The sequence below is a fragment of the Atheta coriaria genome, unplaced genomic scaffold (assembly GCF_025399875.1).
Source record: "Atheta coriaria isolate IRGN ID8LTWV9N9 unplaced genomic scaffold, Caltech_Dcor_3.1 hic_scaffold_5_pilon, whole genome shotgun sequence".
NCBI classification, from domain to species: domain Eukaryota; kingdom Metazoa; phylum Arthropoda; class Insecta; order Coleoptera; family Staphylinidae; genus Dalotia; species Dalotia coriaria.
In genome coordinates this window covers 1,445,090-1,470,478 of record NW_027045447.1, presented here as the reverse complement: position 1 = coordinate 1,470,478, position 25,389 = coordinate 1,445,090, and the positions used below count along the sequence as shown (strand labels likewise).

Here is a 25,389-nt window from a genome sequence, read left to right as displayed (position 1 = left end):
CATAAATGATTTCCATTTGCAGTAAAGTGGCGTTTGTCGTTGCGATAAAGTAAAAACTAGAATAAAGGGAGTAAACAAATGAATGTTTGACAGAATGATTTTTGCTCCCAATTTACTTCGTAGTGTAATAACTAACATTTTATGAAACGATAGCTGAAGCTTTATAGCATTTCGAAATGTCTTGTTTTGTGAGTTTGAATGAATGCCCTCGTAGTTTATAGTTAATGTGGAAATTTATTGATGGTGGCGAATTCAAATGAGAAAACATTGACCTGATGACATCTAAACGACGCCAATTTAAACAACAATAAGCTTTTAAAAACACTCGGGCGTGTTTATAAATTTATGCCTTTTTCATTAAAGCGCCATTTTGTTGGCGAAGCCTTTTAAAAGGCAGCCATGGCAACGATAATCTGAAATCCATCGGGATTTCGTACATAAAACCAAGCATAATGCGAAAATTCGAAATTGTTTTAGGATTTGCTTCGCCTCGGCTTGAGCGCGCGCGCGCGGCAGTGGTTGTTAAGTGAAGGCCCCGGTTATTCTCGTTTTGCAACCTTGTGTTTTGTGCTTATTTTTTTTTGTGTTTCCTCGTTCCCCACGCCGCCGCTTTTCAAGAGATGCATGTTTTTCTAACAATGTATTATCGTCTCCGAGCGCTGTGTTGAAAAATATACTATATTTACGTAGTGTGCTCGTAGTGAAATTACGCTCGCGCTGTCGTGCATTTTCATGCGCTGGGAAAAACAAACGCAGGCGGGTAGTTTTTCACGTAGGGCGCAGCGCAACGCAACGCAGTCGGGGGAAAAGACCGCTGCGCTCATTCGGTATGCACGCGCCATCTCTTACGATAAGGGATTTAACCTCTAACATGCATGATTACTTTATACTCGTGACTTTTATTTTTAAATGATAAAAACTCCTAACCGACGGCTCCGCTCGATGCGGGCGGAATTTTAAATGTCTTTTCGATAAAGCGGTTGCACTGATGTCTACACTACAACAATGCAATCTTACGAGTAGATTACTTGCACTCTAGCGACACCTAGCGGAATTCATGCGCACCTCATTATAGCGGTGATCATTAAATTCAATTTGGGAAAAATTGGCGAGATTTTCGGGTGCATTAGGCGTGGTGGAGTAATAAAGTGTGGAAATACTCGCGCAATAGGCGCACACACGTGGTGGAGATCAAAGATAGGATGCATCCGCTAAATCAAGTTCGCTCTCGCTTCGCATCCGCTCGGATGTTCGTCGAAGCGAATTGAAAGCTGAGTTCGGGATGACGCGACGCCTGCAGACGAGAGACTAACCAATTTCTCTATACCTACTCTACTCCTTCACTCTACAGCATGTTTGAAAATATATTAAACTCTTACGTGCATTCCACGACGATATTACTTTGCATCGTTATTTAGTTATTTAGAAATATTTTTTTCGGGTTTGACTTGTGAGAAGTACGAAGAAAAATGATATTGGTTTTTCCCAGGGTGCAGAAAAAGCCGGCCCAAGTCAACATTGAAACATTCATTTCTGCGGTTGAGAGCGGAATCGTTTCGCTGCTAGTTTCCCAGAACAAATTGTATGTAAGTATGCATACACTCGCAGTGGAAAACTCTCCTCGGCCTCGGCGGGAAGATATACGCGGCGAGAGAGATTCAGAATTGATGGATGAGTCCGAGCCACTTGGAATCCTTGTGATCGATTTCACGGCGTTGCGAAGGGGCATTTGCCCAACGAACTAGTTGCTCCCTCGCTCACAGCTTACCGATCCGTCTCGCATCACTTTCGCATCTTTGAGCGCGGGCAAAGTCCGCAGGAATGTCGTCATCTTCGTAAATATTTTTATGTCTTATCGGTGGAGGCGCCGGGCTCGCACTCCCTAGCGAGTGTGTGTGTGTGTGTGGGAATCGTAAACACAATATATTCCATTAGTCATCGCTCACCGAAAATCCCGTGCGGGCCGGGGACATGCTTGAAAGGGTCCGAAACTTTTTTTTTTCTTCCTGGCGTCTTCTTTCTATTCTTCAATTTTCCACTGTCGTTGACCCTAATTTCGACGAGGGTCCACTTCTCTGCGTTTGCTATCAAAAGATTACACACGCCACATCTTCATGTGTGATAAATTGTCACACTACAGACATCTACTTTAAATATTTAAAAAATATATAACTTATATTGTTTTTAGTTGTCACCGGAAAAAATCTCTTTGACTTCTCTGTCAAAAATGCTACTTTTCCACTCGGTGTTTTTTTCTTGTGCTCAAACAGCGATTTTAGCTGCCAAAAAAAAGCTTGAAGCGTGTCAGAAAAGAGACGTATCCTCATGTATATGTATATTAATAAATAAGTAGGGCGAGTGTGCGAAACCGCCTCCTTAACGCTCCGCTCTGCGCCTCTACGGACGAAAAAAAAAATCAAACACAAACAACAAGCACAAGAGTCGCTCTCGCGTTGTCGCATTCACGCGTTCGTGCAGACTACAGACACACGAATCTATACAAAGAGTTTCTATAGCCGCCTTAAGATAATCCTTATTTGTGCTAACAACACCCTGTATATCATCTGACGTTCGTCGATTCTTGAAGCCGACGCAGCACACACCTTAGGCCATGCATTGTGAATACATTTTTTCTTTCTACAACAAGCGTAGCGCAGATTTATATTTGATAAAGCAAAATTGAGTTTTTACCCTTTTTTCAACACACGACGCCGCTGGTTGTGTGTGGGCGCGTGTTGGAACAACAACACGTTTGTTTCCACTCGAGTGGTACTTGTTTAGCCATTATGAGGGTAAATGTGTGCGTATGTGTGTCGGAGACGGAGAGGAAACATTGTGCGGGGAAGTAATGAGCGCGCACTTTCATTATTATTAACACGCCACTTTCGAATAATAGAACATTCCTATGTTTATTGCCTTCCCGAAAAAAAATCATACATAAAAACGCACGCAAGACGTATATATCATTGTCAGGCGGCACCCTGAAGGAAACAAAAAGAAAAGTAAAAAGAAAATCAACTTGGATTATTTAAAACAATAATATTTAATTTATTATTTTGAGATTGGTAACACTAAAATAGTTTTATTTGTGTAATTATTGTGATTTTGATTTACCAATGATTTAATATAACCCTTTCTGTGGTAGCTCATATTTCCAACCAACAAACACACTTTCGAAATACATTAGACCAAGACGTCTAATAAACGTCAATCATTCTTTTACGATCGTTTGTATTACGATAATATATGACAATCACGGTTCATATTTTTCTTTTATGCTATAAAACGTTGTTTATCGATCATTTTATCATACCACGCTTTCCAAACACTAAAAAATGCGATTTTTACGCTAGTTTCTAAAAAAACACACAACTTTCATTCGCGCACAGAAAAATGTATGTCAGAGTAATAATAATAAAACTTTGCCACTAACCCTAGAATTTCGGAGTTAAATATGCGCATTTAAAGAAAATACTTTTACTTATGCACTTGCTGCTCACCTTAGAGTTTATATACTCGTACGGCTGTGGAGCTCACCGGCCATAACCTGTAACTATATTTTTGCGGCGTTCATAAGTAATATAAAACACTGTGACCCTCATAAAAATGCATGTTTTTCTTCCATTATATTACCGCGCCTGTACACAACGTTCGCTCGCCGGCACACGGCTTTCTCAACCAATCCGCACCGACGTGTTTACGTTGCGCTTGTGGGGGTGGGTTACACGTGTAAGTGGAAAAGTGGAAAACGGCGTATGCCTGCCATGCTCGCCACGCTGCCGGCGCGCGGAAATTTAAATGTTCGCCACGCACGAGCTTGTACTCGTCAGCGGGAAATCAAGCAGCGAAGAAAAGAAAAAGCGCACGCACACACCTCGCGAGGAAGGAAAGCACGAAATGTGCAAATATATGAATCGTACGTATTGAATTTCAGTAAAACGAGCAAATTGTTATTGGGTTATTATGTCATTCGCACAAGAAACGTGTTTATATTTTCATTTTTGACGACGTGATTAAGTTTTATGATGACCGCCGCGTAAAGTCTTTTATACGCGTTGCTAAAATTGTGCGCGCATAAATTGAAGCATCAAACAAGACGTTAATTAAAGCGGCGTGATGTGGTGCGGTGCGCGGCGTCTTTTTAGCGTCAAAAATCAAGGAATTATTTAAATTTAACATTTGAAGTTTTTTTTTAATGATTTTTTTATAAATTAACTTCTAAAGCATATAAATTAAATAAATGCAACTTTAATTCTTTACTACATAAACATCAAGGGTTGATTGATTCACAATCAACATAATGGCGGCAATAAAACGTCAGTAATAAATGTTTTCGACTGAATGAAGTAATCCGGGACATGTGTTCGCTGCGAATTGTCGCGCGCACAACTACCCCCCGAGTGTGTCCAGCTGGTGCCGAAAAAGATGCGCCCCCAGCCGGAAAAGAGAGCCGCGTAATACGCAATCTATAAATATGTGGATGCGCCGGGCACGGCTGGCGCAGCGTAAGCGTATGCAGTAACTCAGCGGGATTCCATTGGAAGTCCCATTGGAACTTTGATTCATAGCTAAATGCGCGCTTAGAATACTAAAATATTTGTAACGTTTCGCTAAATGTTGATTCGGTCGCCGTGTGCACACGTCGGCAGTCGTAAGCACACCGCGCGCAGTTTACCAAAATTGGAACTATACTCTGTTCAAGTTCAGAGAAGATAATTAAAAGTATAATTTTGTTTTATTTTAAAATTTGTTAAAAATTAATGAAATAAGTTTAGAAAGTTTGGTTATTGATGTTTTTATTTATAGTGATGATATTTCTATCTTTATGATATTTTTAATACGTAATTGTTTGTTTGTTACGCTTTCAAGCGGAAACTACTCAACCAAATTTGATAAATTTTGGTATAAATGTACTTTGGACCAAGAAAAATAACATAGGCTACTTTTTATCGCAAAATTTTAACTTTAAGGGTTGAAAATTAAGGGATAAAAATAAATTTGGTAGATTTCAAGTCCAAAAATCAAAAAAATATAGTTAAACTAGTTTTTATCAACATCTACGCATGCAAAATCTTGAATTTGCATGTTTTAACTCGAGCAGAGTATATTCTCCGTGACCAATTCCACATTCGCAGCGTGTGCAAGTTGTGTGTGCGCATTGTATTCGAATATGCACTTCGGCGCAGACTGCTCGTGTCGTCTGCATGTTTATGCGACCGTGCTCTGAATGCATTGCGCGAAGAAGCTCGCAAGTTGCGACATGGAAGCACTCGTATTAATTATTAATCTTCCACTTATATCCGCATCCGCGAGCGTGTAATAATTATACAACTTTGTGTCTAACGCAGCGGCGCAGGCCGGAAGCATCTTCGTATCAATTCGTGCGTCACATGTGTATGTTGTGTGTAGGTGTAAATGCTTAATACCCTACGCGGCATGTCTGCATCTATTATAACCATTTGTGGATTTCGACATGTTTTAGTTCAATTAGAAATTATACCGAATGTTAATTTTGGAAATTCTGGAAATTTTTGATGTAATTTCTTGGAATTTGCGTAACAACAGTAGATTTTAATGAGGAATATACTTGAGGAAATTAAATTCTTCAAGTTGAGGTAGTTGTGTTGTTGGTTGAAGAGCACAGTCTGATCTAAACAGAATTATTCATTATTTGCGAATTTGCAAGTACAATTAGCGCGCAAATTGCACGCAAGTTCATCAACTTCCTTGGGCAGAACCGACGACGCATTGAACCAACATAACAAACCAGTACACGCAGCGCATTAGTTGGTCTCTATACCTTCGGTGATCCGGATAACTCCGAGTGCGTTTCTCGCGCGCGCGCGCGCGCCTCCTGAAATTATGCAAAGCGTTTTCCAATCCGCCGCTGCACATCCCGATCCGGACACACACCTATCTGCACGCCTCCCTCGTCGACGTCGTCGTTAAGCGCCGCACGGCAAGCGTTTAATTAAACGAATTGGATTTACGCTCAAAAGCTAAACTATTCCAAGCGCTCGGAAACTCCTTCGCTCACCTTCACATATATACATCCACACACAACTCTCTCACGAACTCAGCTCAACCTTCCCCACGAGTTATCTGCTTCTTCTTTAATAATAATGCTCGATGGCAGCGGATTATTAACGTTATAGGTATTTTCTATTATGGATCCGGTACGAAGCAATTAGGTAATACGGCTTGATTTCCTTCTCGTGGCGGGCGAATTCGATTCGCGAAACGTGCGACGAAAGAGGGAGAAACGGTAAAAATATCATTTTGCTGAACGGTTGAGGTAATTCAATTACAGTTGATCCGAGAGACCTGCGCGTGCTCCTGATATTACTGCAACAACTGTGTTGCACAAGTAAAAGTTTGACTTTTCCAAAAGGACAATTTTTATTTCACCGGATTAAATTCAACTCGAAACGTTTAGCGAATAAGCATTTTTTAAATTTAAATTTAATTCAGTTTATGAAACAACTAGCTTTTGCCCGCGACTTCGTCCAGGTAGTGTTTAATAAATATGTAATTCGTTTTTACTCTCTTGTTATAGACATAGTATTTGTCAATTCTATCACAATTTTATTAAAAAAAAATTAATGATATAAAGAATTGCTTATAATGCACTTCAGCGCGCCATCTCGGATTCAATTATTTAACTATAACTATGATTGAATCTCAATGCCAACTTTTATCCTATAGAAAAGGGCTGTCTTTAGGGTTTTCCCGGCAATTATTCGAATTTTTCTCGTGGTAAAAACCATCCTTGGACTTTAACAAACATTTAAAAAAAAGATTTGGCCAAATTAGTCTTAGCATTGTTGAGTTATGCGCTTACCAACATATTTTACTATTCATTTTTATATTATAGATGCATTGTAGTTCATATTGTGAATTATATTAATTGAAATATGTTGAACGCGGTGTAAATCAACGAACGTCGCCATAACTTTTGGTAAAACATTATCATCCCAGCGGCGTTAAATGATGAAGAAACAAAGTAACGTGCATTCGGGCGGGTGTTAATTTAAAGCCGCCGATTATTATATAAAACGTAATAATTTACTGCGGGTGGTTTTCGGCGTGCCTTTTCTATTACACCAACGAATCCGACGCACCGCACCACTTATTCCGCCTTTCCGTTCGCGAGTCGGACCTTCCTCGCGGCTCTCTTTCCGTGTGCCATTCATAGTCCTGCCTAATGGACCGGCGATAATTACTTTACGGAAAACGGCCCTCGGTTCTTCCCATTGCCTGCGCCGGCCGCTGGGGGATTTCAACAACATCAATAATAATTATAAATCTTCACGCACTCGTTTTCGGTGCGCGCCCTCGTCGTTCTTATTAAATAATTACGCTTGATTAGAGTTTGATTGCTGCGCGCAAGTTCGACCATCCATTGCCATCCAATTTTATCTTCATTTCCGCATCTTGCTTCCTCTTGAATTACGATGCGGCCAACGACTATGTTCATTGTAATGCACTTATCAGTTTATATAATTTTTTTTGCGCTTAAAAATTGATTGTGTAATTTTTTTATGCGCTGTTGTAATGCGCGATTAATAAGTGTGAGAGTGGTTGGAAGCGAGGCCGCACCTTTTTATGCGTCTTTTTTTTTTGTCTTTGTGAAGGGGGTGTACGTTGGCCAGTGACAATTTTCGCTCGGCGTTTTGCCGCGGCGGCGGTTTTAGTGCCGCATTAAGCGAGCGTGTTGTGCTCTCTTCTGGGTAGTTTTATGTGGGACCTTTTTTCTTTTTTATTTTCGCGTTATGCACACGGCGCGAGGTTCATTTACATTTTTCAAGCAAGCGGACCGTTTAGTGGGGGTGATTTTGGGTTCTAACGGACGAATTAAGCGGTTTATTATTTATGATAAGGCACTCGAAAAATGCTATCAGTTTTTTTTAATATTTTATATTAAAATATCCAACTTTATTGAATTAATATCATCGTAGATTAATAACAGTATCATTTTCTTGTATAATTAATATTTACGTATAGAATTTATGCAAATTTCAATTTTTTATACTTCTGTTATGATCGCAGTCGGATATGTAAACGCGAGTAACACAAGAACAGAATGTACCTCAACATAGTTATGCATAATGAGTTCATTTACATTTCGCCGTCAAGTATCATTTGCTGATCCAATTTAAAGTTTCAACAGACGCGTTAAGCGGTTTTAGCGCTTGATAAAGCGCTTTAAAATGTTATCGATTTAATAATACCGTCTTAATATTTAATTACACGCCATTTGCGTCGCGCAGAATGTGAAATATTAACAAAAAACGAGGTATAAATGCAAATTTATGCGTTTGAATAAAGAAAAAATCCAACCCTGTCGAATGAAATAGACTTGGGTTGACTGACATTTAGGGTCTGCCAAAAAAAAAACAACATGCCGTTACGGATCATGTGATGAGCATCGATGATGTTCGAAAATTAATTTTTATATTTACTGACATATTAGAAGGCGGCTCACGGTCTAGTGATAAGAAGGCGCTACTTCATTTTTTTCCTGGCATGAAGGAGAAGCCCCATGTCCGTGGAGTGTAATAGCAGAATCGGCGATGATGAAGGCCATCATGGCCATAACCAGCATAACCGGCAAATAACTTTTGACATATCGGGAGAACCCGCTTCAGAATATCCGAATGGGATCAAGAAGTTTTTTAATTGAATTTATGCCGGTTGATCGATGCCTCGACGCGAGGCGCGGAGGCGCCTGCCGCCCGGCTCCTCCGCCATTCCATTTCGGTTCAAGAGGGACCTGCATTGTCTCGGCTCGCTTAGGCCTTCGCCTTCCGAACGTCAAGAACCGCGGGCCAGCATAAAGCCGGCATAATCCATTAACCTATTGATCACATTTAATGCGACCCACGGCTCTCTCCTCTCTCCACTAATACATAAGTAATTAAGGCGCTTAATTGTATTAATTAAACAATTTAGGTATTTACTTTGCAACTTTCAATCATCGATGTCGTGAATATTTGTTTCTCATAGAAAGCAGAAACATCGTGTCTTCCGTTAATTAGACGGCTGTTGAAAAACATTTCTTTGGGTTTAATTTATTTAAAGGAAAGGACAAATAGTCATTTAATTGTATTTGGTATTCGAGAAGACAGTCGCCGCTCATAGTTTGCGTGCAGCCTTCAGTTGGCAAAGTCGTGAAATTTGTTTTTCTGTTTTGCATTGCGCGCGTTAATTAAATTAAAGGTGAATTTGGATGCCGCTCTCGCTGAAACGTCAGCGCGGGCACAACGAGGTGGAAGCACATTTTCAAAGTCGTGAATAAATTTCTGATGTAACTTGAACCGTGACCAATTTTGGTTTTGGCTGAACAAAGAACTTTTACCGTAAAGTTTATAATGAACATTCAGAAATATTCAACTTTTATTACAAACATTTTTAAATTACAACTAAAACAACATCGTTTGCCCAGCAACAAAATCAATTAATTCACTCTGGAAATAACTGGGTACGTAGATGCAGTTTGTAGTAATCACTAACTTTAACTTGTTTCCATGTTTCCAATTTGCGCACAAACTTGTTTTACAATTCACAAATCAAACACTCACAAACTTATGAGTGTCAATTTATTTCCGAATAACATTGTTAAAATATTACTTTTATCAGTTGCGCCGGCACACAAATAATTGCGGATAACATCAAATGATATATTATTCGAAATTCGGTCACCAGTCGTGAATATTTTTTGATTAATTTTCATTTTTTTTGTTAGATAAATATTATTTATGTTCGAGGTGTTTAAAAATTAGCGTGGAATTTTAAAGAGTTTTCACCGGAAGTGAAACAAAGAAGATGACGACTGTAATTAAAGAAAATTATGAAAATTTTCGGCGAAAATACGCGTCGGACCGACTGTATCAATATTGTACTTTCCACCGACTGCTATTCAAACTTCTGACTTTGGCCAAAAACTCCAGCTGTTACACCTTCCTCCCCGCCCATCAATCAAATCAAATTAAATCAAATATTTAAATTTTTTCGCCGCCGCCACGCAGCTGCGCCCCAAAGACTACGGCCGAAACTCATTTATTTATTTACATTACAAATGAATGGCGCCGCCAAAAATTCGTTAATTGCTTTACGCAAGAGAAGAAAACTTTGCGTTTTATTTCATTTCGCTCGCTTTGAGTTTGGACACTTGACGTTGTTGCTTTTTGCTACACACAAAAAAACATAATCATTTTGAAAGCCGTGCATATTTTTTTATAATTATATAATTATCAGTTGCGGGGTAATTTGGAAACGTCGCGTTAAATCGATGACGCAATTAAATACGAATACATCATTGTAGAAAAGTTTTGCGTGGCGCGTTGCGGTTTGAAGTCTCTAGTTAGATACAAATCGCAGTTTTCCCTTGGTAGCTCGGTTTGCGTTCAGTTAAGAAAATGTTACCTACGAGGACACATCGTAAAGTATCTTAATGCGTGTCAAAAGAGATGAAAAATGAGCGAATACGATAAAAAAGCGCTCCAACAAAAAGCAACTTTATGTGTGACGCTAAAAACAACGCAATCCGGTTATTAATTATTAGGTAAACGCAAACAGAAACAATTTACGGAGTGAGAAAAAAGTTTTATTTAAATTTTGCTACCTGAGCGTTTGTTTCGTTGCGAATGGCCACCGGCGATTTATTCCAAACACAGCGTGTCGCAGCACTCAAAGTCCGAAAGTTCATCGCCAACAACTAACACACACTCTCACACAAGGAAATCGGAAAAGTTTTGCGAGTTTTTTGCTCGACGCGTGTCGTGTGCGCGCTCACACGTGGACTCTCCGCTGTGCGAACATCATAACGCGAAAGCGTCGACTGCGAGCTTTCCGCGCTCGCTGGCGGCGTCGGAGCGCCACCACCGTCGTGGAAAGCTTGCGCGCGCTTCGGATTTTCCGACGCCGACGCCGCCGACTATGCTCTGATTTTCATGAATACCTAACGCAATTATTTTATAATCACTGCAGTTTGTTTACCGTATTTCACAATTGAAATTCAAATTGGTTTATTAACGACGGATGCGAAGGCAGCGAAGAGTTCACCACTTTTTTTGTTTTATTTTTCTGCCTGGAAAAAATACATTTGAGATTGAAACATATTGCAAAGATGGTTTGAGTTAAGCTGATTTATTTCATAGTTTACGTTTGCTGGCTTGTTCAAAAGTGTAAACTGAAAAGCATAAAGCTAGGCACACATAGTAGTTGCAACTGCTCGTTAGATGTTGCGCTGTTACAAATAAAGTTAGTGTCTTTTCTTTTGTGCGCCGCTGCCGCCGCCACCGCCGCACAAACCCTCAGCGTCGTATCGCACTGTTTAACCGGCTTTGCTCGTGGGTGGAGTGCCTTTGTTCAAAAAGTTCTCGGCGTTCTTATTTAAGTATTTTAGTCGCGGTGCACATACGAAGCATGTGCGCCGCGGTGGCGGGTGGGATTTGCCCTGCCGCCGAACTAAAGCTAAACTTTGTATATTCAATAATCTGCTGTTCAAACCCGAACTAATGCATGCGTTTGTTTGTTGCTAACCTCATGATGGAAAATTAATGAGTATTATTACTCAGTCACTGCTATAATCTGACAATTTTTAAATTAAATTTTGTTTTACAAAGTTTTAATAGCACGAGATTGATTAAGAGCGAGCTTAGGAAGCAGTTAATCAATAGAGTGTTTAATAACGTTTAGCCACGTGATACTTATGCTATTTTTTCTACTTTTATTTTATTTCCACGTTGAAGTTTTTAAATTTTTGTATTTTAATTTTTTTAAATTGCACTCCGTAAGCAAATGCGCAGGCGCAAGCTCTACCCCGTGACTAAAGCCCGTGACTAAAGTACTTTAGTCATTGTTTTAGCCGTCCATGTTTAAATTACCACTTTTTATGTCTCAAAACCATGAAAAACCTGGAGTTTTAAAGGTGGAAGTAGAAAAATTAAATTTTTGTATTACAAAGTTTTAAAAATATGTTTACCAGCTGATAGAAATTAATATTAAATTAAACTAAATTAAAAAGTGATGATACACGCTGCAGTGATTTAATAAATAATATTTATGCATGCAGTTTATGACGCAATAAAGGAACATGCCATAACACATTATGCGTTGTTCTTGAAAGAGCATAATTTAATTTATTTTCATAAATTTTTATTAAACCTTGCGTTGCACTGCGGGCAGTCGCCGTCGTTTACGTAATAAAATCGAGCGAATGGCATAATAGCAGTGTGGTAGTAAAACTAAATTAAATTTATTTGCTTTTGTTTTTGATGCGCTTGTAAATTGTGCGAAAATGTCGTTTTTATTGACTGCGTCAAGATTATCAGCCAGCACGACATTTCACCTTTCCAATTATTACACTTGAGATTTTAACTTACTATTCATTACCAAACATAAATAATTTAACGACGATTGCGAATTGCGATAAAAATCCGAAAGACGCTTGGCGTTTCGCTATGAATGATGCAGAAAAGCGAATCGAATTAAAGCGCTCCCGCCTGCAGCGAAATCGATTTGACGGATTAAGTCCCAAAGTGATATTGACAATTCGCACAACAATCAACGCGAGAAAGAAGAAGCGAAAGGAATTAACAAAGGGAACTCATCAATTTAGAGAATAGGTTCGAATCGCTGGCGTTTCTTTTCTACTCTCGGCGTCGAAAAAAACACCGATTAGATCAAGGTGATAATTATAAGGATTCATCGGAAGCAATCACAAATTAGATATCTATTGAGGAAGTTCTCATTGATTAGATTTTGATTGTGTATACATACAGGGTGTTCCCGGAATGAAATTATTGGTAACCAGTCAAAATAAGTGGTCTTGTTTAAGTTTATAGACAATAAATGACGGAGTCGTTGTTGTGGCATTTTGTTTTAGTACTTCTTGTTCTTGATGCCTCGTAACGGGCCGGAAACTTGGAGACAGTTTATCTTGCAAACTAGCGCGCTTGAAGCACACTCGCAAAGCCAGCGGCATCAATGAGAAGAGTAGCAAACTAAACAATTGTTTTACTTGTATTAGCTACATGTTGCTGGCTGCGCTGGTCCCCGAAACCCACTCCTGTTAGCCGACCGACACCGATTCGTATTTTATGCTCGTCGTTACGAAGATCGCCGTATTGGAAATGTCATTAAGCTTACAAACTTCCAGCGCGCTGCAGCAGTTCTGCTCTAGCATTCGGAGATAAATTTTAGCGTGTGTCGTAAAACGCGTCGCCAACCTCCAAATGAAACAAAAGAATCGATTTAATTTGCAACAGTGCGCTGAATAAACGCTGAACAATCCGTCAGCGCAACGACAATTCCATTTGATTGCGATGAGGCGATAAATGTATGTAAGTGTATGGTGTGTGTGCATCTTCTCTTGTTAGGGGGGTGGATTGAAGTCGACTCGAGGGGTTGGCCAAGGCCGCTGGCTTAATCGCAACGACGACTTCGGATCGGAGAGAAAGTTAAACACCAAGCCGTCGGAACAAACGAAGGCGACTCGTGTTGGCGTTTTGCACCGGAGGCCAGATTTATGCGACTGCACATTGTCGCGGATTTGGAAGTTCGCGTTGAGCTCGTTTGTCGCACTTTCCCGAATAGCGAAAAGCTTCCGCGTTGCATCTCATTCTTTGAGTGCGGCGCGCAACCAACTACCAACTGCGAATGTTACTGAGACGCTTCCAATTTGACATTGATTTATTAGCGGCTCCTAGAAACACGACGAAGTAATCATTTGCATAATGAATTAGAATTTGTTTTCGTCTAGTTTAGAGAGTTGATCTGCAGTTAATTCATACTTTATTTCACTCGAAAAACATGTTGGTGGAGAATTAGTGGAACAAACTAGAGTGGAGAGGTGTTCAGGAGCGCGGGTATAACTAACCTCCCGGCACAAATCATTCGCGACACCGAAATTAGCCTATCTTCCACATAAACAACTCACCTCGACCTGGTATCAAGCGTGCGGCGCCCCCAGTTGGCAGCTCTTCCCTGATAATTGATACAATTCCAAAATGCAAGTTTAATGTGCGCGCATGCAAAATACGCGTTACAATTACGACAACTTACACCACTATATCCCAACTATGGTATCGTTATCTCTTGATATCCATTCCACCTCTGTCGATTATAAAATATGTTTAATTTTAGTGTTGAGTGATAAAATGTATGTTTAAGTGATAAACGAAATTATCGCTCGACTCTGGTCATTAATATCAACTTTTAGCGGTTGTATAAGAATAATCACGTGATGATAACGTGCTGGTGCTGGGATGTAAAACGTAAAATTATAAAATATCTACATACATAAAACCGGCACGACTTAAAATCGCGATATAAAATCACACGACTATTTTTACTACGTCGTAAATAATCCATAATCGAATGGGAATTGATAAATAAAATGCAAACATTGCGCTGTGGAGACTTATTGGGGCGCGCAGATAGTTTCAGCGGCAGTAGGGGGATGAGGCGGCAGTCGCGCAATTGCTTTCGAGTAATTGCTTTTCCCATCGCAGGCGCCCGCCCGCATGTGTGCACATTTGGTCCTTGCTCGCGCCGCCACACATCAAGCGCCGGATAATGACGTCGCCGGGCGCGTCCGAACGGAATACGGCTGGCATTTAGCAATCTGTCGATTGTCCTACCAGCCGGACATCAATCAAGGGGAGGTGTTTTTCAAGGGTCAAGGAGACTCTTATCCCTCTGCTACCTTGTGCGGCGATATATTGATAACAGTCGCCTGTGGGTGAGGAAATAATTCAAAGCATTTTAAACGTTTTATAACGTGAATAAAATTATACGGCGTTATTTTATGGCTTTGTGTGCTGTGTGCGTGTGCTGAATGCAGGCCGTAATTGCCTGCCGAAAAACGAATAAACGCACGGAGCGAGTAAAAAATTGCGCGTCAGCTTTCGCGGCCATTCGACAAATGTCAGTATTGCTGGACAAAGCGTTTGGGAACACTCGGTGAGTGATAGATACGCAATTGAAGACCCCGAACCTCCAGACCCCAACACAGTCCGTCATCTCATCGTCCTCGTTCGCTGATATTAAATTACGTCCGGACAATGTGATGTCACGATTGTACCTTTCCTATATACCGTTTCCGTATCTGATTCGACCCGCCAACGCACACACATCCAAAATTCACTCTACCTGAATTTATATTTTGAGAGAGATAATTTTCTGGTGTTTTACTATCTTATCCGCCACAATTACATCAACTGCACTCTGCGTTTGGTTTGCAAATTCCTACTTGAGTTCGCAATCGAAGAGTGCTTTACGCGAAATCAAACAAATATACATTGTTTATGCGCCCGATGAACACAATTCGACAAATAGACGAATTTGAAATGCAACGGGAAACTTGGATAAAGTAACAGAGTGCACTTTCGACCGCACATGCTGCCGACTCATGCAACATTCATCGTAATGGCGAGCAATAATCTGTATTAAATTTAATAGGCGCGCCACTAACGCCTGCATTGGCTGCAACCAGTGTTGCTGTGTTTTCCGATCCGCGTTGATGGAGTTTGATCAGTGGGTGGACTAGTTCGTGATAGTCTGGCTGCTGCCGCGCGCTTAACCTAAACTCATTACTCTAACGGTTGTAATAAATATCCGATGCACTCCTGCTTAATAATAACCGACGCAGGACGGCGAGTGGTGAACGCCGCCAGCCATAGATCCCTATTTAGCTGTATGAATTTATTGATTGTCGCTCGAGATTAAATTGGGCATCGGGAGAAGTTTACAATGTGGTATTGCTGGAGCTATACCATCTTGTGTTTGTTTCTACAACATTTTTGCAAGGTATTTTCTATAATATAAAAATGAATCGAAAAGTATGTTGGTAAGCGCATAACTCAACAACGCTTAGACCAATTTGGCCAATTCTTATTTTAAAATGTTTGTTAAAGGCCAAGGATGGTTTTTACGGCGAGAAAAATTCGAATAATCGCCGGGAAAACCCTAAAGACAGTCTTTTTCTATAGGATAAAAGTTGGCATTGAGATTCAATCATAGTTATAGTTCAATAGTTGAATCTCAGATGGCGCGCTGAAGTGCATTATAAGCAATTCTTTATATAATTAATTAATTAATTTCTTTATATAATTAATTTCTTTAAATTTCTTTAAAGTCTAGAACAAGAGAGTAAAACGAATTACATTTTTATTAAACCGGGCAGAAGCTAGTATATAATGAATATAAATGCATGTTTAATAAAAAACGGATATCAATGGCGGTCGGTTGATGTCGGACTTTGAACGGGCGGAGAGACAGCCCAGCGTTGAATAATAATAGTATTGATTATCAATTAGCCGCTCGCTTCTGACAGCGTTGGCATCGATGATGCCGATGCGCATTGCGTAAGTCAGAGCCGGACGCCGACAATCGCTTTCTGCTAATTGTTGTTGCGGTTCTTACCGCCCGCTGGAAACATTGATGTGCGCGCGCGTGCTGCGTGCTCAATTGACAATTGCGAGGGTGATAAATAATGCATCGCAATCGACACCGGACAAATCGAAACATCTATAATTTTGCATTCAGCACGCAGGCATGCATGTAACGTCATGTTCAACGTTCATATTTTGAATATTATCGATATTCGCGTTTCGGATTACCTATTTTAAACAAGTTAACGCAAAATCAATACATTTTTGTGGCTTCTTGCATGAAGTCTCGTGTCTCAATTAATGTTGGGCTTTCATGAGGTAGAAAATATTTAAAAAACAAAACATGCTATTGTCACATCATAATAGAATTTTATAATAAACATAAAACTCATTAAAAGAATTTTGCAATAAAATATTTTCATATTTTTCATATAATTAAATTGCAAAGCAAATATTCTCATATTTATAATTTGTTTGCTTCATGTTTGTTTGAATCTGCTTTCGGTGCACCTACGCAAATTAAATTGAAATTTGTTTTTCGAGTATTACAGACTTTAAAAATAATTACATGTCGTGGTTTTAATAAAGGCAAATTCAGTATTATTGCGTTTAAGTGGCGCAGTAAAGTTAGATCCCAATTGTATTAACTTAAATCCCGTTTATTGATTTCCTATATTAGCGCGCACCGCTGGTGTCTACCGAGTTTATTTGCCGAATTGAAAGGAACACGTACGCATGGGTTGCGGATACGTGCACACGCCTAGATCCGGAAGCATAAGCGAAGAAGTTATAGGTACAGTGGCGAAAAGGCAATATAAGTAAGCGCCGCTCGGCGCTTAGTTTTCTCCGGCCGCGTTCGTTTATTAGCCCGTCAAGCGACTAAACAGGACCTCGGGACTGGCACCGGGATCTCGAGTCGAGTAGAGAGTAAAGAACAAGTTGGATCTTTAGCGTATCCACACGGTGCGCGCCTCCTCCGACACATGAAAGGGGAAGAATGAAAGAAAAGTAAATTATAAATGGTTAACTTGCCGAGGCACGTGCGTTTTCTATCGGCTGTTAATAAATTGCTCCGAAAAATTGATATAACACATAACAGTACTCGAAATATTCAATGTAATTTTATTAGGTTAATCTTCCAGGTAAAGTAAATTCCTGGTGTTTTATTTTAATCAAAATCACTGCCGTGAATTTGACGCCTGACAATCTACAAAGAAAAGAAAAACAGAGTAGTGTTGCCAAAGCTCTACTACTGCTCTGTATTCTTGTAAACTAGCCACGAAGAGAAAGCACAGGGCCTAACAACTGGCAGCTCTCTGGAAGAAAGATATTTCCGCGTTTCTTGGTTTAAATGTAAATGTTGTCTTGGGCCGCGGCGCGCTCTGCCCCGGCCCTTTTCGCAACAACGGTCTGAACACTTTATCTCCGCATGGACTTGTGTACTCGTTCATACACGAATACATTGTTATTTGTTTCGCGTTGAGCATTTGTTTGAATGTGTCGTCCGCCGTCGTCTTGCGCCGCTGCCGGCCCCCTCGGCGCGCGCGGTTGTTACAATGTTGGGTTAGTATAATCCGGACAGAGTGCGGAAGGAAATTGGTCGGAAGTAATTGCATTCAGCGCGACCGCAGAATCAGACCTGGCTGGCTGGCTGGTGTGTCGCGCTCGTTTCGGGGCCGCGTCCAAGATGATGCGTATATTTTGTATACTAATTGGGCCGAGGATTCAAGGATCCGAAACTAAGGGCGGGCGCACGATCAAATATAATTTGAACTCGCCGGAGCCTATTTGCTTCCATACATTCCCGGCGCCTCCACCACAAATTTTCCCTCGTTTTCTTGTGGGTTAATTTATTTCAACAGTGATAATTTATAAGAATATTGTAATTAATGTCACTTGATTAATGGGATAATTACTGTTTTCTATTCGATTTGAAGTTTTAAAATTTATAATAACACTTTCCAAGGAAAGTACTGCATCAGTGTCGGTGTCATGTCAAGGCGAAAGTAACAAATGATTACAGTACACCGACGTTGATGAAGACATAATAATAATATCATAATTCAACGCGATAAAGATATAATAAACGTGGGAAATTGAAGACACGCTCGGAAGCTATAATTTTTTCATGTCCGACCATCAAACGAAACCTTTCAACTATCCAACGTCCGCGTGTGATCGTGCCGCCCTCTTATCACGCCTCCACCCCTCGTTTCTATGCGGTACGCACATATTTTGGGGGTGGAAATTGAAGGCGGCTATACCGCTGTCCCGCTTTGATTTATATTTTATTTTAATTTTCACGCGGGCCGGCATATGCGGTGCGCAACTGCCCGAAACACGCACGATACAATTCGGCCACAACCGCCCTCCCGCCGCCCCCCGCGCGCACGAAATGACACGACGATGTGTTTATGAATTTATAATCGTCTTCCGCGCGGAAGCTCCTATAAATTGTCCTTGCTGTCATGAGTTGCGGCAGAGTGGAAGCACAGTCCAACGCCGGCGCGACGACGACGGTTGAACAAAAGCAAGCGGGCGTTTGATGATAAGTGACTCTCTCTTCGGCGAAGAAGTGCTGCATACGAATATGGAGCGTTACATCGGCACGACAGCTGTGGTCACCGGCGCGAGTGTTGGTATCGGCGCCGCCGTTTGCGAAGTGCTTGTCAAACTTGGTATCAACGTGAGTGCACAATTGATTTGAATACTTTTGAAGTTACACCTTTGCTTGTGTGCAGGTTGTGGGTGTAGCTCGTCGCGTGGAATTAATTGAGGAACAAGCGGAGAGACTCAGCGGCGAAAGCGGGAAACTTTATCCGCGGAAATGCGACTTGCGTGATGAGCGTCAGATTAATGCAATGTTTGATTGGGTGGAGGCCAATCTCGGTGCTATTTCTATTATGGTCAACAATGCAGGCCTAACATTACCTACAACTTTAATCGGTTTAGTTTTAATTTTAAAAAACGTCATTTTAGTTTTCTTACTCAAAAATTCTTTCCAGAGGGCGCTCCTGATCAATGGCGCACTTTGTTGGACGTAAACGTTCTGGGTTTGTGCATCTGCACGAAAAAAGCGATTGAATCTATGAAGGCGCACCAGCAGGACGGTCACGTCGTGCACATCAACAGCATCTTGGGGCACTACATGCCGGATGTGCCCTGTTTGAACGTTTATCCAGCGACGAAGTTTGCGGTGACTGCGTTGACCGAAACACTTCGGCGCGAATTGCGCACGGTGACCTCGCCGCGAATTAAAATTTCTTCAATCAGTCCCGGATTGGTAGCGACTGAATTCCTCGAAGGTTTCACTGACTTGGGCGGCCTGCGCGATGGTTTGAAGCAGGTGCCGGCGCTGCAGGCGGCTGATGTTGCAGACACGATCATCTACGTGCTGAGTACTCCGCCACATGTTCAGGCATGTCTCGTGCAGCAACCCTATATACACGTACCTTGCAATAATAACAAAGCATTATTTTTATAGCGCGTGTGCGACCCCTCTATTAACACCGTTCGCTCAAACGCGATTAACCACAATTAACTTTCACTTTAATTTCCAGATTCACGACATTATTGTCAAAGTTACGGCCGAAGCCTTTTAAATGCGCGCGATTTGGTCCGCAAAAGTTAATGGTAATTAGCTCGTCGAGTTTGATCTCATTAGCACTCAGCGTTTACGATTGTGCAACCAAGGGGGACACGACATCGACTTTTTTTTTAATGGTTTTAAGAATTTATGCTCTGTGTTGATGAGTCACCATCACTAAATTATTTATAAAATAAAATTTTCACAATTGTTCCGAGAAACCTTGTATCACAAAATATTAATAAACATATTCTACACCATTTAATAAATATTCCAGTACCGAGTAATTAATTTTGTTGAATTCATTTAACATGTTATTCATATTTCAAAATTTAAACGCTGTACTTAATATTTGGCGAAAGCATCAATATTAATGCGTTTAAATGAACCAGAATAACGTATACTATAAATAAATAGACTTGTAATGAATAAATAAATTGCTGAAAACAATCTGCGGGTTGTTAATTAAATAAATCAATTCGGTTCAAGTGTTATCAAAGTAATTACTTTATTGATTTTAATCGAACTTTTACTATTGTTTTATTAAATTTTCCGTGTTCGTTTAATTTATTTAATGTAATAACAATTTAATTTGTTTTTCTTTAAATTATGCTTAAATGGAAGCGTTGTTTTAGAAATAATGAGATGCCATCAATGATAAATGCCTGCAGCTCTGTCATTTAACATAGAAAATTTATTAGTTTTTCTTTGTTCAATTATGCATTGCAGCGCCATCTGCAAAGGAAACCATCCAACTACGATTACGAACAAAAGATAAATGTCACGAATGTAACCTGAATAATCAGAAAAGTTGTAAGTCTCACAACGCTCCACGCAAACATTATTCTACAATTTGTTTTTCCTTATCACTTTGTTTTCTATTCTACGAATTAATTATTATACCACACAATGTTGGTGTCTTGATTTTGCCACAGTAACTTCAGTGCTCAGTATTAGAAATAGGTGGAGATGAATGGCACAGATATGGATTTTAAAGTTTTTACTTTAAATTGCTGGTAAGCATATGATTCTTAAGAAAAAATAGGTTTAATAACATATTTAATTAATTTCCTTATATTTTAGGGGCATTCCACTGGTTGCTAGTAATAAAAACGCCAGAATACAAGCAATTGCTTCTTCACTTGCCACCTGTCCATATGATGTTGTGTGTCTTCAAGAAGTATGGACTGATTCAGATTATATTATAATTAGGGATAAGGTCAGGGGAACACTACCATATTCACATTATTTTTATAGGTTGGTATTAAGTATATCAATTTACAATGAAAATAATTTAAGAAAATGTTTTGTTATAGTGGTGTGCTAGGATCAGGTGTTTGTGTCTTTTCAAAGCATCCAATTGTGGATACACATTTCCACAAATGGATGGTGAATGGCTATGTGCACAAATTACACCATGGTGATTGGTTTGGTGGCAAGGGGATTGGATTGTGCCAAATCAAATGGAAAGGCATGCTACTGAATATTTACTCAGCACATGTATGTTTAATAATAAAATTTCTTTCGAAAAAATATATTAATATCTGTAATTTTAGTTGCACGCTGAATACAATCGAAAATGTGATGAATATTATGCCTGCCGCGTTGTTCAAGCCTTTGATACTGCTCAATTTATTAACTTTACTTCCGCATCAGCTGATGTGATCATTCTAGCTGGAGATTTGAATTGTGAACCTGGTGATTTAACTTACAGGCAAGTAAATTTCATATATTTATTTCTTATATTATAATTGTAAATTGATTTATCAGGTATATGGTGGAAATGACAGCATTGCAAGACGCGTTTAAAGTTCAGAAGGACGGCACGAAAGGGCCAACCAATTTGGACTTACAAAATACTTACACTCCGAAAAGTTTTAAAGAAAAAGGAATGGACGGTCCACGAATTGACTACGTATTGTACAAAGGCTGCCACAATACGCAAGTTAGTCTTGTTGAGTACAAGCAGCCTTTCCCCGAACGTATTCCTGGCATGAATATTAGTTATTCTGACCATGAAGCTATCACGGCGACACTCAACATCACAAAGGGTGACACCTACGTGGAAAACAAAGCCATTGCAACCAAGTTCAACGAGTCTATGCTACTGGAAGGCGTCGCGGTGATGGATGCCGGTTTGGAAAATGTCGCCAAGCATAAAGTGTGCTATTGGATTATTAGCATTCTGCTCCTCGCCGTGATTATCGGCAGCTTCTTTTACGTGCCTGAATTTGAGGCGGTTCTGGATTGCCTGCGTATATTGTTGACGATTATCATGAGCTATACGTTTGTCATGGCTACATTGTGGAACATGATTGAGACGAATACGTTGTACGCGACTAAATTGGCTATGCAGATTAATCTCAAAACGATTCAGAACGAAAATTCATCATAGCAGAGAAGCAGCCGGAGGTGTGGTGGACGCTCAATTTAAGCTAGACCAATTATTATCTAAAATGATGCATTTATCAGCTCAGATGTATATATTTTTAATTATTCATAATGGAAAAACACAGTATCAATTTTTAACATATTGTAGCTATAGATGAATAATATCCATTTAACAATCAAGATCTTCTATGATATCAGAGTATTATAATAAAACTGTTATCACTTTGCCAGCGAAAACAAAATAGTTGTAACAATTCCATTTCTAACTTGCGCTTTTGTTTTGAGTGAGTCCGGTACGTGGCGCCATCTACGTTGCTAGTATTTCGGCAACACTGTGCCTAGTCGCCATAAACGAAGAGCTGTCAGAATCTTGTGATTTTGTGTGAAAAGGTGCCGGGAAAAATCCGTGAATATCTTGTTAATCCTTTGTTAATTTTACGGCAAAATATCAAAAATGGTTCAAGCAAGTGCTGCAGGAGATTCCAAACCGCGTAGTGTTGTGTACAAAGATAAGAGCAAACCGGCCGATGTACGCCTCAGCAACATTAATGCAGCCAAAGGTAAACAACTTTATTAAATTTTCTATTTAAATGATAAATGAGAATATAATACACTTAAATTGCTTTCCAATTTATTGTATTCGTCATTATGCAATTACTTCTGTTTATAATTATTACTGTCCTTACATTATTTCATACAAAATCAATTTTCTGTTTGGTCATAACCAAAAAGGTGTGTTTGAATTGAAATCTTCTAGAACATTTCGAAAAAATATATTTTATAGCAATATTTATATAAATACCGTAAATTTACCTACATATTTTTCCTTTTTACTAATAGTTTCGTTCATTTTAAATTCAGAACTTAATTTTTTTAATGATTAAAATTCAGATGGTTCTTGCATTTATTAGTCATACAAGAGTGATTTGAGACTTATACAGGATGTTAATTTATTTCTTAAATTTGGTGTCTAGCTGTTAGCGATGCGATTCGTACAAGTTTGGGACCCAGAGGGATGGATAAAATGATCCAGTCCAGTAATGGGGAAGTCACAATCACTAATGATGGTGCCACAATTCTAAAACAAATGAATGTCATTCATCCTGCTGCAAAAATGGTAAGATAAAATAAAATCTTAGTCAGAAAATAAATAGATAATATTATTTTGGCATTGTAGTTGGTAGAACTTTCGCGGGCACAAGATATTGAGGCCGGTGATGGTACCACCACTGTTGTGGTAATTGCTGGAGCTCTTCTTCAGGCCGCCGAGAAACTTCTCAGTCGCGGCATTCACCCAACTGCTATCTCAGAATCTTTCCAAAGGGCAGCCACACATGCGGTTGAGGTAAAATGTTGTTTAACTGTATAATAATCACGTAATAATTAAAAATTTTATTTAGATTCTCACCAATATTTCGACTCCAATCCAATTGGATAACCGCGAACAACTCGTCCGCAGCGCATCCACCTCTCTCAACTCGAAAGTTGTATCTCAGCAGTCGAATCAGCTGGCTCCTTTGGCTGTTGATGCTGTTTTCAAAGTGATGCAGCCTGGTCAGGACAGCACTGTTGATCTGAGCAATATCAAAGTCATCAAACAATTGGGTGGTACCACCGAAGATACCGAACTAATCGACGGTCTGGTATTCCCACACAAAACAGCGAATGTTAATGGCCCCAAACGCATCGAAAAGGCGAAGATTGGTTTCATCCAATTCTGTATTTCGGCACCAAAGACCGACATGGATCACAATGTGATTGTGTCTGACTACGCCGCCATGGATCGCGTTCTTAAAGAAGAGAGGACTTACATTTTGAACATCGTAAAACAAATCAAGAAGGCTGGTTGCAATGTTTTACTGGTAAGTTGATTAAGGTTGATAATAAGAAAGTAGAAATTTGCCCCTTAATTTTTAGATTCAAAAATCGATCTTGCGCGATGCTGTTTCTGACCTTGCATTGCATTTCCTGGATAAAATTAAAGTCATGGTTGTGAAGGATGTCGAACGCGAAGACGTCGAATTCGTTTGTAAGTCTTTGGGTTGCAGACCGATTGCTTCTTTGGATCACTTCACCGCTGAGAATTTGGTTTCTGCCGAACTGGCTGAGGAAATTGGTATTGGTTCAACTCGAATGGTTAAAATTACAGGCAAGTTAAGACACTTTTAACTCTACCATTGTAATATTTATTTTCATGTTCTAATAGGAGCACAATCCGCTGGTAAAACCGTGACACTTTTGGTTCGCGGATCGAATAAATTGGTTTTGGAAGAAGCCGATCGTTCCATTCATGATGCTCTGTGTGTCATCAGATGTTTGGTTCGTAAGAAGGCATTGATTGCCGGCGGTGGTGCTCCTGAGATCGAGCTCGCCTTGAAACTGTACGCATTGGCAGACAAAATGGAAGGTTTGGATGCGGTTTGTTTAAAAGCTTATGCCAATGCGTTGGAAGTAGTTCCGTATACTTTGGCCGAAAACGCCGGGCTTAACGCTATCCAGACCGTCACGGAATTGCGCAGCAGACACGATAAGGGAGAAACATCCGCTGGTATTAATGTGCGTAAAGGAACTATTACAGACATTTTGGAAGAGAATGTGGTGCAGCCTCTGCTAGTTTCAATTAGCGCTATTAATTTAGCCACTGAAACAGTCAGATCCATCTTAAAAATTGATGATATTGTAAGTTATAACAATTAGTTAACTGAAACATAATTATATGTAATTTATTTTTGCGTTTTCAGGTAAACACGATGACATAAATCCTCACTACTGCACTTTGAAATAAGCTTTATAAAGTAATTTATAACATTCGCATAATTCGTTCTTCATTTTTGATGTGTATTGCATTCTACCACGATCAAACAATAAAATAATAAAATCTATGTATTTCAATATGCTTTCTATTGCTGCTCGCTGCGTTCACAACAAGATAAGTTGCACTGCGCGCTTATCAGGGTGGTGCAAAAACAACTTTTTTATAGTATTCAATGTGACCGTCGTTGCAAGGCTACACGC

General features: G+C 39.8%; 4 protein-coding genes across 5 annotated transcripts in view; 3 read left to right on the top strand and 1 right to left on the bottom strand.

Moving 5' to 3' along the window:
- The window catches only part of kek3 (kekkon 3), a 68,227-nt gene extending 57,399 nt beyond the window's left edge, over positions 1-10,828 (bottom strand). For both annotated transcript variants that reach the window (XM_065302362.1, XM_065302363.1), the window contains exon 1: positions 10,625-10,828. The gene's annotated coding sequence lies outside the window, so the exon portion shown is untranslated. The remainder of the gene's footprint in view (positions 1-10,624) is intronic.
- The window catches only part of LOC135791820 (farnesol dehydrogenase-like), a 51,728-nt gene extending 31,476 nt beyond the window's left edge, over positions 1-20,252 (top strand). Inside the window, exons 4-7 of the mRNA XM_065302367.1 lie at positions 18,871-19,083; positions 19,139-19,343; positions 19,403-19,815; positions 19,958-20,252. Coding sequence (XP_065158439.1) covers positions 18,943-19,083; positions 19,139-19,343; positions 19,403-19,815; positions 19,958-19,999 — 801 coding nt within the window. The 5' untranslated portion in view covers positions 18,871-18,942 and the 3' untranslated portion in view covers positions 20,000-20,252. The remainder of the gene's footprint in view (positions 1-18,870; positions 19,084-19,138; positions 19,344-19,402; positions 19,816-19,957) is intronic.
- Positions 20,253-20,756: 504 nt separating this feature from the next.
- nSMase (neutral sphingomyelinase) lies at positions 20,757-22,616 on the top strand. The gene is made up of 5 exons (XM_065302366.1): positions 20,757-20,999; positions 21,067-21,240; positions 21,300-21,483; positions 21,540-21,697; positions 21,754-22,616. Exons 1-5 carry the CDS (start codon positions 20,953-20,955, stop codon positions 22,376-22,378), a joined length of 1,188 nt encoding a protein of 395 aa, XP_065158438.1. The 5' UTR covers positions 20,757-20,952; the 3' UTR covers positions 22,379-22,616.
- An 83-nt stretch (positions 22,617-22,699) lies between these two features.
- CCT4 (chaperonin containing TCP1 subunit 4) lies at positions 22,700-25,266 on the top strand. Its single transcript, XM_065302364.1, has 7 exons — positions 22,700-22,934; positions 23,349-23,491; positions 23,552-23,719; positions 23,775-24,236; positions 24,292-24,523; positions 24,581-25,053; positions 25,116-25,266. Exons 1-7 carry the CDS (start codon positions 22,829-22,831, stop codon positions 25,131-25,133), a joined length of 1,602 nt encoding a protein of 533 aa, XP_065158436.1. The 5' UTR covers positions 22,700-22,828; the 3' UTR covers positions 25,134-25,266.
- The last annotated feature ends 123 nt before the right edge of the window (positions 25,267-25,389 follow it).